The 16,087-nt window shown below is 39.6% G+C and overlaps 1 protein-coding gene across 1 annotated transcript in view; it reads right to left on the bottom strand.

Annotated features, from left to right (window-relative positions):
* The window catches only part of kiaa0825 (KIAA0825 ortholog), a 131,998-nt gene that overhangs the window by 90,398 nt on the left and 25,513 nt on the right, over positions 1–16,087 (bottom strand). The window contains exons 5-10 of the mRNA XM_060884382.1: positions 15,633–15,800; positions 13,416–13,501; positions 11,539–11,763; positions 6,525–6,790; positions 4,746–4,896; positions 3,066–3,256 (exon numbers count right to left, since the gene is read on the bottom strand). Coding sequence (XP_060740365.1) covers positions 3,066–3,256; positions 4,746–4,896; positions 6,525–6,790; positions 11,539–11,763; positions 13,416–13,501; positions 15,633–15,800 — 1,087 coding nt within the window. The remainder of the gene's footprint in view (positions 1–3,065; positions 3,257–4,745; positions 4,897–6,524; positions 6,791–11,538; positions 11,764–13,415; positions 13,502–15,632; positions 15,801–16,087) is intronic.

The raw sequence follows: 16,087 nt of genomic DNA, 5'->3' as shown, positions 1-16,087 counted from the left end.
CGTATAGACAGCAATTAACCAGCTGGTACCAGGGATACAAGTTTGTCCAGTAGACGATACTTGCACCGAAGCACTGCTGATTGCAACAAGCTTATATACAGTTCTGACATGCCCCCCCTTTTGCCATACCCCCTTCGTTATCCAATCATAATTCCGCTCACGTACACAGTTTCGCCCGCTTCAGAAATTACCATTATTTCCACATTGGAAAGTTTTGCCCGTGCTTTAGGCCCTCTCAATTTTCCATTATTTTCCATCCGGAGGGCCCCGGTCTCATGGACTTTGGACCTACGTCATCAGGCCATGGAGTTTATAAGTTGGTTTCATGTGCTTTTTGACTTATTCTCTTTTTCTGGGGTCTTCTTTAACACAACTCAACATAACACACTTATTCATGGGTATGTATGGATTTTCCTTGTACTCTAGCACTTGTTCTCTTCTATATGATTAAAACCTGTTCTTCTACTGTTCAGTCTCTGTGAATATGGTGTGCAGTGGTCATTGGTTTACTCATTACCCCAATGGCCATGTATTGCATATGCTTACTAAGGCCCTGTTTGTGGTGTGTTCTAGCTTCAATCTCTGCATGGGTCGCACACCTTCTGGATGAAACCGACCTTTCCACACCTTCACCTACTGCTGATCTTTTTACTGAGGTCATTACTCATTATATCCAGGATATGGAGAGTCGTGGTCAACCCAGCGACACGTCTGCTGTTAAGGGGGTTGATGTCTCAACACAGACTGCTACAGTTGTTACCAAGTCTACTCAGACTCTTCCACCTCCATCTACACATACTCAGGCTACTCAAGCTCCATGGCGTGTCAATAAAAGGACTCAACACCCTCCTCGCTATGCTGTCAAACCTTTTTATGTTAAGAAGTGACTCCTTATGATTTTGCATTTCTTTATTAAAACCCTTCTGCTCAGTTTTTCCTTAATGCTGTGTGCGCGTGTCTTTTCTGCCTGTGTGTGTGTGTGAGTTGGTTTCTGTGTAGTCTTAGCCTATAGGGGTGGTTAATCAATCACTGACCTCGACGACCTGCTTGCTTCCTGACCTATGCACAGTATAACACTTGACTCTTGATGCACATTTTTCTCATCTCATCTTTCCCCTGGGCCGTGGTGTATCTTTATCTTATAAAAAATCCCACAATCACTAGTTTACTTTAGATACTTTATGTACTACATAAGTGCTACCTTGATTCTGCACTGGGTCTGGGTAGGAGTGTACAACTGTAGCACAAGTATCTCTTTGTATATAGATGCTTAAAACCCTCTTGAAACTTGAAACTTGACTTTGATATAATTTCTGATTTTAAAAGAAGATGTGCTTTTGCAGTTAATCTAAAGAAATCAACACGTTGTAAAGATTTTATGATTCATCCGTGCATCCAAACGACATTGATAATTCTCACTAAGTAATTAAAATAAATTACATTGCATGTGTCTGTTTTTCCCAAAGAACTGATATATTTCCGACTTGCTATACTGTAAATGATTTAGGTGTTAATCTACATTTCATATCTCAGCACAACCTCAGGCTCAGAAAAGGTCAGGCAAGACACCCACTAAGATCCCTTCATCAAACCTTACTTTTCATTACCATATCAAACTTCTCCTGCTTTACAATGCACTCTGTACACATCCCTCACTGGCCCAGATGGAAAGTGAAAGAAAGAGAGAGAACAAGATGAGTTTCAGAGGTCCATCTGTGTGAATGACTCGAAGCTCAGCCTGCACTCAGCAGCTCATAGCTGCGTGTCCTTGCAGCGATGCGCATCAGGGGAAACGTGAAACAAACCTTCCATCCATCCTCACCTTCCTCTCTACTCTTACTCTCCTTCCCTTGTTCCTCCCCACGGCCTCTCTGTGCTCTGCACTTTCTCATCGACTGCCGGCTGGAGAAGGAGAGCGTGCTCTGGCCGAGTCTTTAACCACTTTAACTATGTGCTAATGCAGCGCGCGAGCCCCCCCTCGATAAGGCCCAGACCCCATGGAGCATGACCGAGCAGGGCCCACAGCCAGGCGCTAGGGTTAGCGTGCTAACAAAGGGAGCCTGTTTGAACAAATCCGGAGCCCTGCGCAATCACTAAAACATGCAACACTGCCTGCTAAGCCTGTAGTTCCTGCTGGACAGATAGCCTAGTGTTTCGTAAGGCGCTGAGATATGGTGAGCTGGCCGAGGCGGTGCGGATGACTGCACCCAGTTAGACTGTAGCTGAGTGTGTGGTTTTCAGGTGATGGCCTATGCATTGGATTACCATCAAGCTTGGTTACATGTGCAATCACAACTATAGAACATTTCCAGAAACTCAAAGCCAGATTCTTCTCAACAAAATTATGCCCTGTATTTGTAGTGCATATGTGATTCATATGGATGAGAACTGCCACCCTTTAATGAAAAGGCAGCTGGTGGCTTAACATTTTAAATATGCGCAACAGTAAAGTAACTGTACAACTTAATATAACATGATCTAACAGTTTTGGTCTTAAGGTAAAGGATTGAGTCAGACACTGTTTTATGCTTTCTTTAAGGTCCTGAAGTAGCCAAGCATGATTAAACCTACATAATTTTGTTCTTAACACAGAAACACAAATCAGTCCCAAATCAGTCCCAGCTCTGGTCCGTTCATTTCTGACTGTCAAAAACATACATATTTTAAATAAAACATTTATTGACTGCTCTTAAACATCTGCTCTTAGACGCTTTATAAAGGAGTTTTGAGTAAACAGAACATTTTCTGTTTTAAGTTTTTTATTTTAAAAATGTCGAATTTAATATCTTTATTAATTACCTATACACAACAAATGGCATCAATAAGAGATTATGTTAAAAAATGTTGGACTGTTCCTTATTTATCTTAAACAACAGAACCATCAGCAATAAGAACCATTTGTTATATCTGGGCTATCTACTATCCCTGACAAGCCTGGAGACATAAAACCAGATGGTAAAAAATGATCAAAAGATCTCGACTATGTCTGTGGAAGGTCATAACCATGTGTGATGAGTTTGCCAGGTGATTTTAAGGACAGTTAAGGATGACTTGCTGTCTGGTACCTGATCTGAGAGTGTCTTTTGTAGGAGGGCCGAGCTCTGGAGTATCGCTGAAGCAGGAGCTCGAGAGTCTGTGCCAGCACCTGCGCCAGGGTCTGCTGGGCCAATAACGGGGAAACGGTGCTCCACAGGTCACTGCGCAAAGCTGAGAGGAAATAGTGCCACATCTGGATAGAGAAGGAACACCTTTCACCCTGTTCCAAAAGGGAGGAGGAGAAAGGGGAGGAAATAAAAAAAGCAATGAAAAACAATCTGAATTTAGAGATTAAAACTACAGGAAGCATGCAAGACTGAGCAAAGACTTGAAGGGGATGAGTGAGAAAGAAGAGAACAGGGGAAGGGAAGACAGAAAAAATATATGCAAAAACAAGAGGCCAGTATCTCTGAGGCTCACGCTCAGACCACCTGCACTCCACACCTGGCCCATTCATTCCCACTGAGACACAGGGCATATCGAAGGCCTGATCTGGAGAAAGCATCAGAACTCCTCAGAACATGACCCAACACAAACACACACACAGCTAAAATGACAGAAACACAAACGGCTCATGCAAAGGGTTAGGTCAAGGTTGATAGCAGAGTACTGTGTGATGAGAAAAGAGTTATGGGCATTCCGAGAGAATAAGAGAGGGTCTGGGAATTTTAAAAAAAAGTGATTTCCTTTGAGTCTAATTACTTTCAGGCAAGGAGGAAACAGCACTGCCGGTTTGCAGTGTGACCAAACACAGATTAGTAACAGCCATGTTCAACATCTTCTAATGAGGACTGGGATGAGCTCCACTACAGCCGAGCCAAGCAAAAGCAGCCTCTGAAAGCCGGAGCACACGAGTGCACCGGACAAGCACTCTGAGGGAGCTCTGACCCCCTGGCATGGGAGGAAGTGGATTCATGGAGAGACAGAAGGAAAGAGAGATGGCGAGAGGAGGGAACAGGGCTCAGGGTCAACAGGGGCCCAGACACGGGCAGTCAGTCTCACACCTGCACACAGCAGGCCTGTCTGCCCTACAACCCTCAAAGGTTGTGTGTGTGTTCACTGTCTGGTTAAGCTCTAATGGAGGCATACGTTTTAGGACCACCATAACTGACTGCTCCTGTACAGATGGTCTGCTGTAATTTTGCCTTTAGTTACAGATTGCCGCTGCTAGTAGGAGGTCACAACAAACAATACCATCAATTATTCTAGAAGATACGAAAGTGTTGGAAAATTGCAAATAGGACAACATTAAATCCTTCTATAGATACTTTATCCATGTGAACAAAAATACTACAAACATATGTGATGGCGGCTCACTTATGTCTGGACATTGTGCCATAATGTAAATACTTTCTGCTTTTTGATCACAGGACCAAAAGGGGATTTCCTTTTGGAAAACAACAAAAAAAAAATGAAATTGAAAAATTGAACCAGTAGACCTTGCGGTACTTGTACTATCTTCCAGTAAATTAAAAAAATGCTGGAACAGTCAAAGCAACTTTAATATTTTGTGTGTGCACCATTGTTAAGTTCAACAAAAAATTGTGTTGAATGCACATAATTGCAATATCTAACATAAAATATTCATATAAAAATCTGTCTGTCTGTCTATTTTTGTTATTCTAATTAAAATGATATAAAATGCTAAAATACTATAATTAAAATGAACTCATTTTAAATTGAACCAGAAGTGTTTGTGTCATCTGTACCTCGTAAAAATACTTGTCGTCCGCCCAGTAGTGACTTTCGGCATCCTGCAGTATGCTGGTGGCACACACATGGACACAGTAGCTGGTCAGATGCTCCTGAACGGCCTCCGTCACTTCCTGACTCCTCTGGACGGGCAGCAGAGTCAGAGGCCTGCAGTCAGAGACATCAAAGCCACAAGGGCCAGATTTAAGAAGGCATGCATTTCATGGGTCAAAGGGCCATTAAGTGATTAATATCAGCAAATGGCCCCGATTATTACCTGCCAATCATTCGCCACCTCTTTACTTCCTCTCCTTCCCTCTTTCCCACCATGTCTCTTACCCGTTCTCAAATCATAAGGCCACGTGTGCTGTCTGAATCAATCACTCTCTTCTACTCCGTTTCTGTATTTAATTTCTCTCTCTCTCTCTCCCTCCCTCTCTTTGGCTCTTTGCAAGCTAACATCTGTTTTCGAACAAACACACATCCTTTGCAGATAAATAGTTCTGTCAGGACTCGCAGGCTCACGCAGGTCCCGCTCTGATTCTTTACAATCCAATTACGGCATTTTAGTATTTCTGGCAATGGCCTGGCAATCTCCCTGGCTGGGAAAAACCCAGTGGACAAACTATAAATTGAGAAGCTCCCCATCAAAAATGTCTCTTGTTTTATGTACATTATGCAAAAGTTAAACTTCAATTTTCCAGACAGAACGTTCTGTTTTAATGTGCTTTATTTATGTTTTTTTTTTTGCTGTTTTTATTGTCCACAGAATTGAAAAGGATTTAATGTTGAGTGCATATGTGCTTTTTGAAACATGCAGCAGATGAAGGTGGAAAGGTTAAAATCTCGCTAAATCCTCTAACTAATCAATAAAATGTCTTGTTGATTGCCCATCTGTCCGTTTTGCTTAGTTTATATTTCAGGTAAAAAAATATATATATGTGTTATTTATTGTAGTAATAAGCAGATAATTTTATCAGCAGGCAGCAGCTGATTCAAATCACCATATAAGATCTTTGAAGGATTAACAAAAGGTCACTGGGTTAAAATGGGTGAAATCTGAAGACTACACTTTCATAAAAGGTATGCGCTCAAAACGATCCCTGCGGATGAACAATCAACAAAAGCTAAAGTTATAAACTTCAGCACATCTATGATGATACCTTCTTCTTTGAAAAACAAGGCTCTAAATGAAATTATTATGTCTTCGATTATATTGAATTCCCTCCGTGTGAATGAGCTATTGCTATAGTATAGAAAGGATATTGTCTTTGAATACTCACAATACTCTTTGACTGTGATATAAAGTTAATTAATAAATCAATAAAATTAACAAATATATAATAAAATATATTATATGTATTTGATCAATAAACGTAGCAGAAAAAATAAATGATTAATGAACTAAATTAAAAAATCACGTTATATAATTGATCGATAATTCATACAATCCACATATTTATTACTTACGTTAATATAGTAATTAATGAATTCAATGTTCCAAATGTGAAATAAATTATATTTTCTAAACAGTTTCTGGATTCTCTAAGCTGTAATATGAGGAACGCCAGTTTCAAATCACTTTTCTGTTCATTTTGTCTTCAACACTCGAATTCATTCACAAAAGAAATATGATTATCTATATTATATTATATTATAGTATAGTATCTATATTATCTATATTATTATTATACTGCATATTTTTACACTTTTAGTGTTCTAGAGAAAGAAATTAAAATTAAAATAGTTTAATGTTGTATTCAGCATGTGTAACCACCTTAAAAGCAGCCACTTACGTGCGGTTGGTGTCTCCTAGCTGGCTCTCGTAGTAAGCCAGTCTGTGGTAGATGTAGGTGCTGGAGGCCAGTATGGTAGGAAGGTTCTCGAGGGGCGACGAGTGAGGAACCTCCCTTGCCCTCTCTTCCAGTCTGGTCAGGAGATCTGAGCTCACCCGGCCAGACACCTCTATGTAGCAGGAGCTCACAGGGAGCAGAGCATCTTCTTTACACACCACAGCCAAAGGGAGGAGAGAATCCAGTTCTTCCATCACATCTGCACAGAACTGTGGGAGGACAGACAAAATATGAATGATTAAAAATGTCCAAAATACAAAAACAAAGACATAAATGGAGAGAATTATCCTGATTAATAAACAGAGATATGTAGAGTTCCGTAAGTAATCATTATACGAAAAGCAGATTCCTGCCAGTGGCTAAGCAGACAGTTGAGGGAGAGATATAATATATAGAGCAGGTATGGTGGACCATTTGTCCATTCCCAAACCACCTTTAGATCACCATACCTGCTATAGAATTCCTTGTATACAGGGGTTCTTTGTTTTTTTGCTGGTTTTGTGATTCTGGAAATAGAGTCTTACTATCCATGGTATATTATTTCAGCAGTAGGTATGAATAGTGACGCTGGTCCTCATAGGCAAAGCCACTCACACCTGGTGTCACTGATAAGCCAAGCTGGAGAGAGTCAGTCCATATCCTCATCCAGGAATCTTACCAACAGGACTGGTGTGTCGATCAGCTCCCTTACAGGTGCAGCAACATCTACAAATTGCAGGGACTGCTCCATTGCTAGCAGCAAAATCTTAATGCTAATGTATTACCAGTGCATGCCACACACAACGCAAAAGCCTTACCCGGTAGTTACCAGGAGGCATGTGGCCAAATCTGACCCGCACATGATTAACTGCTTTGGCCAGAATATGTGCCACAGAGTTGGGCATGGGTGAACTGGGACAAGCCTGATTCCCCTAAAAGCTGTCAAAAAAAGCTCCTTGTGCTGTGGCATAGCCAGCTCTTTCAGGTGCCATGTGAAATAGTGAATTCACTGTTTTGCTTTGCATTACAACATCCAACTCTACCTGAGTCCCTGCCATGTTTAAAGTGGCTGCCACAGATAGCCTAGAGCATGTCAGAGGAGCCCAGGGGCAGAAGAGGCAGGGGCAGGACCAGACTATTCTCCACGTGCTGCAGAGACCCAAGCTGAGCGAGGGAAAAAAATAGGAAATTGTCAGCCTGGACAAACCTACCAGATGCAAGCAAAGATTCATTGCTTGTGTTCTAGAATTAATTGATTGCAATTAAACCATGTTTGCTTCCCAAGTCCAGGAGAGACCAGGTTAGAGCAGGAGTGTTCAACCAAATTGCAGGCATGGATATACTAATTTTGTGAGCTTTCAATATTTAAATGCGTACAACAATTTTTTATCTATATATTGGAAGCATAGAGCTTTTACTGAACATTTCAATACGCAATACATTTAATTATGTATTGGCATTTGGATTGAATTTATCCAGTTATGTCAGACAGACTAACAACTAAAACTCTAAAAAGTGTTATACATTTTGATAAATTATAAAGTGCTGTAAAAAATATTTATATAACGTTGACCCCCCTGTCTGTTAGGCTCTGAGTCAAGGATTTGATCTGCTGTTTGACACCGGCTTCAGTAAGCAGTCAAGACAGGCTATATGCCAAGTCATAGAGCTGGCACAGGATGTGGAATATTTGAAGAAGAAAATGCAGAGAGAGAAAGCAACTCAGCAGGAAAGAGACGAATACACAAACATTGAGCAGCGACAGACTTGCTAAACCATCTCTACTCAGCATTACAAAGGATGCCAATAATTGCGGGACTGATTTTGCAAACTCAAAGACACTTACAAGCATATGATTATCAAAAGTGTACCAGTCATCCTGAATTACCTCCAACAGACACAATTAGGGTTATATAATATATACAGCATATTTCTAGAAAATCGACATTTTCTCAGACAGCTCTTTTACACTCTAAAGTAGAGAAAGGCACAGAACGCAATCACACCAACAGCCCAAATTCAACACTGAAGAGAAATACTTGCATTTGATCTGTTGAACTTTAACACAAGTAAAATTTCAACAGCTATTGGATTAAAGTGACTGAATCACTCGGGCAGAAATGGATGTGAGAGAAGTCAGGCTATTTCCTAATTCAAACACTTGCAGCCTTCTCTCCTGTGGCACTTGGAAAGAAGAGCAATACTTTATCTCATGTTTCCACATTTGTCATAAAGAAAGGTTTCTCTTTGCAAGCCCTGAGTGAGAGCATGATTTTGAATATGTGTGTATGCTGGAAAAAAAGTGTGCCTAAGGGGGCACATCACTTGAACAGACTCCTAAGGGTTATCAGGAAAAAAGGCAGCCCCAAATTGGAACATGCACACAACATTTTCAGTCTGCTTCCTCCTCGTTCTCCTCCCCTTCTTCCTCCTCCTCCTCTTTACAAAATGAAGACATCAGCCTAAAACCTTAGTAAGAACCCCAAGCAGTCCTCTGTTCCCTCCCTCTATCCACATACACACACACTGAATGAAGAGCACATCAGCATGAATGACACTGGATCAGGCCGTACCAGTGAGTTCACTGCTAAATTTATACACCTATAGAAGTGAGTTATAGCACCAGACATCTTGAAAGCAGTAAAACATGTGTGTATACCATATATAAACTCTTTGGGAGTCACCATGGCCTGAGGCCTCATGAACACAGGCAATAACGGCATGCTTTTTAAATGGAAACATTCCAATACTATCAGTCAGTGCATAAGTGAGTGAAGGAGTGACTTCATGATTCTCCACTAAATATCAGCACTCACCTACCCTAGCCTCTTCACTTCGTGCTGTCCGAGAAAGACATACACATCACCGTAAGAGCCCCTACCAAGCCTGGAGCCTCAGTGGAGGAAAGAGGCCTTGAAACAATGAGCCGGTTCGACAGTCTAGTCAATAACCAGTCTAGGAAGTACACAGCCGCACGCTCGGCACTCTCTCAAACCAAAGGTGATGAGGACTCAGGAGGTGTCTGTGAGATTTATGGCTTTCTCAAGTCCACCGCTCGGGCTCCGAGAACCTTTAACTAATACAGATCAAAGATATGGATCCCAACAGGACAGACACTGCAAGGTTATTCCTCTGTAAGCCTATAAAACATTTAAAAGCTATACTCTGTTGCAGACTTTCTAACAGCTACTTTTGAACGGTGCAGAATTTTGGGTCCTTACTGTGAGGCAGCAGGTTAAGGGCGATGTGCAGCCAGCATCATGACGATGTGCTCAATAATTCGGGCAAGATTTCAGAGTGATAAATGGTTATCCCAAAAATTATGCGGGACAACTAGGAATTTGAAGCAAGCCACGAATGTATGAATATGAAAGTGTAAAATATTGATTGTATTAATGCCTTTGGAGTGGCTATGCTCTGAAGCCGGTCCTGTGGTAGTGTACTGACACCTGCTTATGGTCCACTGTGATGCGTGTCAGAAATGGTTGTGGTTCTCAGAGTCTCAGGGCAGCAGGGGATGCACATAAATGCATGTCATAACCTTTGAGTCGAGCGCTGCTCATTTCGAAGCACTGACCTACACGGAAATGTGTTGTACAGGTCTTGAGTGTGGACAAATTCTGACACTTGTTTGTGCTGTGGTTCAGCGTCAGGATCAACATTTCTGAAGCTGTTTTATACAAATGTTTGCAACAAAATAAGAGGATCACCAGTGCTGTACTGCCAGTTGCACTGCCTCCAACATCAACCATGTGCACATTCACATTAGGTGTTTTGATGTAGATGAGCTTTAAATTGGATTCAGTTTCAAGCATGTTATATTGATTTAGGTCAGCTGATTTGACTCACACCAATGATTTGACAATCTAATGAATCTGCAGATTTATTAAACAAAACAAAACTAAACAGTTCCAAACACTTACTTCACACACAGTACTAAACAAAATCTAACATAAATGTTTTATTTTTTTGTGGAGGTCAGTGGTTATCTGGGTTTTTGTGAAGCTGAAAAGTGAGATGTATTAGGGAAGCTAAAATTTAAAGCAAAAAATAAATAACAAATAACTCCTTTAAATCTCTTTTTTTATATATAATTTTTCAAATCTATGTAACAGAGCAGCAATATTTTCGAAACCTTCTGACTTTTACAGCTTAAAAAAAATTAACGCCTTCCTCCTTTTCCAGACTTTCCAGAAACTCTGAAACAATGATGCTGCCAGCAGTAAAAAAAAGTTTCCTTTAGTGAATAAACTGCCATGCAGAGCAGCTCATCTTCACAAATTATCTATTCAACACAGAACCACATGTGCAACAGGCAACATGAAGGAAAGTCAGCCCTCTATGAGGATCCTGCCCTGATCAGAAACGTGTAAAGTCCAGATGTGTTTGCTGCATTTGTGCCAACCATTTGTACTGTTTTATTTCTTTATGAAGGCATTTCATTGTATGTCTTTACAAATATTTTCTTTTCAGCCTATTTGAGGCTCTCGATGGCGCATAGTTAAATCTCCCATTTTCATCTGCAATGCGTTTCTTTTACGACTTTAAACACACACGTGTTCACAGCAGGCCGATGGCGACATGCACTCTGCCTAGTTCAGAGGCCCACAGCTGGCGCTGAGACAGGCCATCAATTCCTCACACCAATGTAAGCGCGCAGCTCTCTGAACAGGGAAAATCGCAATGAGGGATAAAATGAGGCGAGACATCCTGGGCCAACACAGGAAACAGCTGGACACGGACTGAACTGTGGAACGTCACTCCCCTAAGACGGAGCAGATGTCACTATGGAAGATTCATGAATGGAGCTCAATGTCACTGTAGATCTAGTGTCACTGAAAGCTAATGACTTCTAAATAAAGCTAACATGGGCCGATAAAGACACTGTGTAGCATCTCTGTCTTTGTTATTTCACCTTATTTTTAGAGCTTGGCTGTATATTAAGATTACAGCAATTACATATTGGGATGAAACTTGCCTCTGCGACCTTCTTGGGCATGTCTGTCTCTAGACAAAGTTCAGCGTCCTGTCTGAGAGGAACACAGGCCAGAGGGATACTATGAGACAAGGTGGAGCTATGTGTCCTCTCCTCCTGCTGCAGAAGTTTACTGCAGACTTCTTTTAGAAACGTCTTCACACCGTGAGCCATCTGAGGAACTAATACATGAAATGCAGACCTCCACTCAAACTCCAGACACAGCACCTACACACAGATACAGCACCAGAACAATCAGGTTAGTAATACAGTACACTGTAAAAACATGACTGCCACATTAACTTACTGTATTTCTTCAATTGTATTTAACTCCAATTGTTGTTACACATACTGAAATAAAATAAAAGTTAAAGTAATCCATTGTCTTGACTACATGTGAGTTTACTCACTTTTTTAGGGGAGGGGAACTTTTCTTAGTTAAACCATCTTGAGACGTCTTACAGTGTAGAATGTAATCTGCCTTTTTATCATGAATAAGAATAAACATTGCATAATTTGGGGGTGATGTGATGAAATTCCTGAATTCCTGAAAAAGCACATCCCAGAGTGTTTCACACTTTTTATACGACAGCAAATTGTCATTGCTTATTTTTATCAATTTATTAAAGAATTGCATGTATATTTTATCCATTTAAGGTAAAGTTAATATTGTTCCTGCGATCACTTACATTATAGCAGATATAAAGTGTCATCACCTCACAGGCTCCTCTATTTCTCTTTTTCTTCTCTATTATTGTTTCAAAATATAAAGCTATGCAAAGTTCTGACAGTGGCGACTCCTTTCATGAAAGCTTCTCTAAAAATACATAAAAACATCACCATCTCTACATTTGTATGCATTTTATGCCATAGTAGTTTTTTTTTTTTGTTGTTGTTAAATCTGTTTACTGTATATCGAACATCCTTGTGTAAGTCAACTGTACATATCTACTGCCATTTAAAAAAGGGAGTTACAGCTAACACTACCAGTTAAAGCCATGCTTTTAGAGAAAATTCATTCTGACCAATCAGAATTTAGAATTCAGGATTCAACTGCATCATATCCTATTAGCTGTGTGTCTAAAAAGAGTTGTATCTTTTTAATTAAACTACTCAGATCTACAGAGTTATATTTCTGACATGTCCCAGTTTCATTTTTAATAAAAAAAAAAAATTCAAATAAAAAATTAATTTCTCTTTCACTCTTGCTCGTGGATTTCTTCTGTGCAAGTAAATATTCAAGTTACCGTATTCTTGGGGAAAAAAATGAAACCTTAAATGTTCTTACAGTAGGTTTGTCTCACTTAAAAAAAAAACTCTCAGTATGAGAGGCTTCTACTTTAGAAAGACCAAACTCTTTTCAGAGTGATTATTTTCCCCTTAATTTTTGACACCAGAGTGCTTTATTATTAGAAACCAGGCACACAGATTTTGTGTAAGAGAGTTGTATTCAAATATTCCCACACTGCACTCACACTTTTCCTCCATATTCCACACTAAACTACAACTCAAATCATGTGAATGTGGAGCAGAACATCATCTTCTTTCTTCTTTTTCGTAATATTGGTGAGATCAAAGGAAATATGTTTCTAAAGGATTTTATTTTCATTCATTTAAGTATATTATTTTATTTGGTGAATTATTTGAACTCCTGTCAATTCAATTTCTAACCCAATACTTTTGATACTGTTCAAGTATAATATTGTAACCATGACAACAAACATATGCACATTTCCTTTCCGTAATTCATTTATTTTTTCCTAGTTGGTATTATCTTGGCTGTTATCCTGATTTTTTTTTTTAACTAAACAGGATCCTTTATTATGAAGTGGACAATCAATCAATCTGTCATCAGCTTCCAGCAGGACTGTGTGATGTACCTCTGTGTTCTGTAGCAGCAGGTCTGGTGTGACTTTATCAGCTAGTGTAGACGTCTCCACATCAGCCCTGCCTTTCTTTAGGTTCCCTAAACAGCCAGAAGAGAGATACATTCCAGTTTATATACAGCTGTCATTAATACAAAGATAGAGAGTGACCTGAAACTAATTACCTATAATATATTTTAACATTTAAGAATATATGAAATATATTTCTATATATAAATTCTACACCCCTATGTTAAAATGGCAAGTTATTCTGAAAATGAGAAAATGAATCCAAGTTAAATTATGGACTGATGAGGCAAATTTCACAAGGTCTAATAATTCCAGAATTCCAAAATATGTTTGGTGCAAAAAAGAAAATCACATCACCAAATAAAGACCATGGTGGTGGCAGCATCATGCTTTAAAGCCTGCTTTTTTCAGCCAAACTTGGGGATTTTATCAAGGAGTAGGGAATCATGAATAGCTACAAATCTCAGTCGGTTTTAGTGTAAAAACTTTATGTGTCTGATAGTAAGCTAAAGCTGAAAAGAAATATCACACTTCAGCATGACAGTGACCGAAAGCATACATTCAAATCAATAAAAAAAAAATTTTTTAAAGATTTTTTGAATGACCAGGCCAGCGACCCATTTTGGATCTGTGGGCTGACCTAAAGCGGGCTATGTACAAGAGATGCCCTTACAATTTGATGGATGTAGAATGTTTTTGCAAGAAAAAAAGGGAAAATATTGCCAAGGCAAGATGTGCCACGCTGACAGACTGTTACCCAAAAAGAATGAGTGGTATCATAAAATAAAATGGTGATCAGTTTCAGTTTATGGATGTGTTTAAAGTGTCAGTTTATGGGTGTGCATACTTATGCAACCAGGTAATTCCATCTATAGTGTTTGGTGTTTTTTTTTTTTTTAATTTTCCACTTTATATTTTCTGATTGTTTTTCACTTATTTTTATATGTTGTAATTTCACATTGATGGTGGAAAAGGTTCTGATATCATTTATTATGGTTTCATTTTTTCATTTCATAACAAAATCCTGTCACTTTAACAGGGGTGTGTAGACCTTTTCTGTCCATTGTCAATAGAGGTTATACAATGGGTGGACAAATCCACGGTCGTCTATGACGCTCTGGAAAATGAATCAATAAAAGAATTGGTCTTTATATTTGAGTTGTCCTCTTCATGATGCACCAGAGACCGGAAATGTCTTTAGTCTCCCACAGGAAAAAAGCTACATTTATTTCAGAACCTGAGCTTTGTGTTCAGTCCACAGTAGGAGAGGTGGAGTTTATTTGAACCCCAGACCCTACAGCCATATAGGTGATAAACCACAGCCGGGTGGCGAGGAGGATAAGTTTGTGTGTGTGCGAGTAGGCAGCAAATTAAAAGTCCATGCATCAGGACCACATTTTTCTAATCAGACGCTTTGAATGTGAAACCCTGGGTGAGGCCATTTAGCTTAACGAGAATGAGGGGCTCGCTGGGCCGAATGAGGAAGGAAGCAGCCGGGGTGTCACTTTTTGACCTTTAAGCTCATCTGATGAATTTCTGGTAATTAAGTCATTTGATTGCCTGAATTAATGATTTGGATAACTGCCCTTTAAAGGCTGTTTACTTCTCTGTAAATTGAGGTCTTTTCTGCATGTCTTGTTTTTTAATGTAACCTTTATAGAAATTACTACATGCACCAGTCATTTTCATGGCAAGCCAAAAAAAAAAGAAGCTCTTAATTTTCATAGCAAGAGAAGCAAGGAGAGAGAGAGAGAGAGAGAGAGAGAGAGAGAGAGAGAGAGAGAGAGAGAGAGAGAGAGAGAGAGAGAGAGAGATTGTAGAGGACATTCTGAGCAGTGTATGGATAAAACATTTCAGGCCACACTGACATAAACAGCATCATATAACTGCTTGAAGCCAGACATTATTAAACTAAAAGCTTGGATGAACGCAGCTCTCAAAGATCACCTGAAAGTTTAGCATTGTGCTGCTAAAACTCTATGTTAAAAATATCTTACCAAACAGAGATCAGTAAAAATCCATTCACATAAGAGCTGTGAAATTCCATGAGATGCAAAGTAATTCATCTTATAATCAATCAAATGTTATTTCAAATCTTTAATTCCTTCATAAAATCTTAATAAGAACATTTGTGTTCATGATATACTTAAATTGGTGTTGTTTGCGTACTTCTGGGAAACAATATGACATCCTAAACTGTACCTTTAACACCACTTGATTCTCCAGCACAGTTGAGGACGCCCAGCTCAGCTGCCAGATCTTCCACTCGGTGCTCCAGCTGCAGCATTGTGTAGGCCAGCTGGACCAGGCCTCTCAGCTGCTCCGAAGTCAGGGAAAAATGCTTGTTCGTTTGGGGAGAACCTTGAGGAGCTGCAGTTGGACACAACATTAGAGGTCACTAAGGAACAGTTCATCTAGCATCCCTAAATACTTTTCAGTTTTTCTATTGAAACCTCACAACAATGTCTTTACAGAACAATGCAATTTTCAATTTTTTAACAAACGTTGACAGTATTATAGAAGTGCCACTGAAATATTTACACATTTCACATGGTACATTTTACAGACATCAAACATGGAACATTTTACAGACATGGCACATTTCACATACACATTTAACATGGCACATTTTACAGACATTTATAAAAATATGAAAT

The sequence above is a fragment of the Tachysurus vachellii genome, chromosome 12, assembly GCF_030014155.1.
Source record: "Tachysurus vachellii isolate PV-2020 chromosome 12, HZAU_Pvac_v1, whole genome shotgun sequence".
NCBI lineage: Eukaryota > Metazoa > Chordata > Actinopteri > Siluriformes > Bagridae > Tachysurus > Tachysurus vachellii.
Note: the sequence above shows the minus strand (reverse complement) of the source record. Positions and strands in the feature narration are given on the sequence as shown.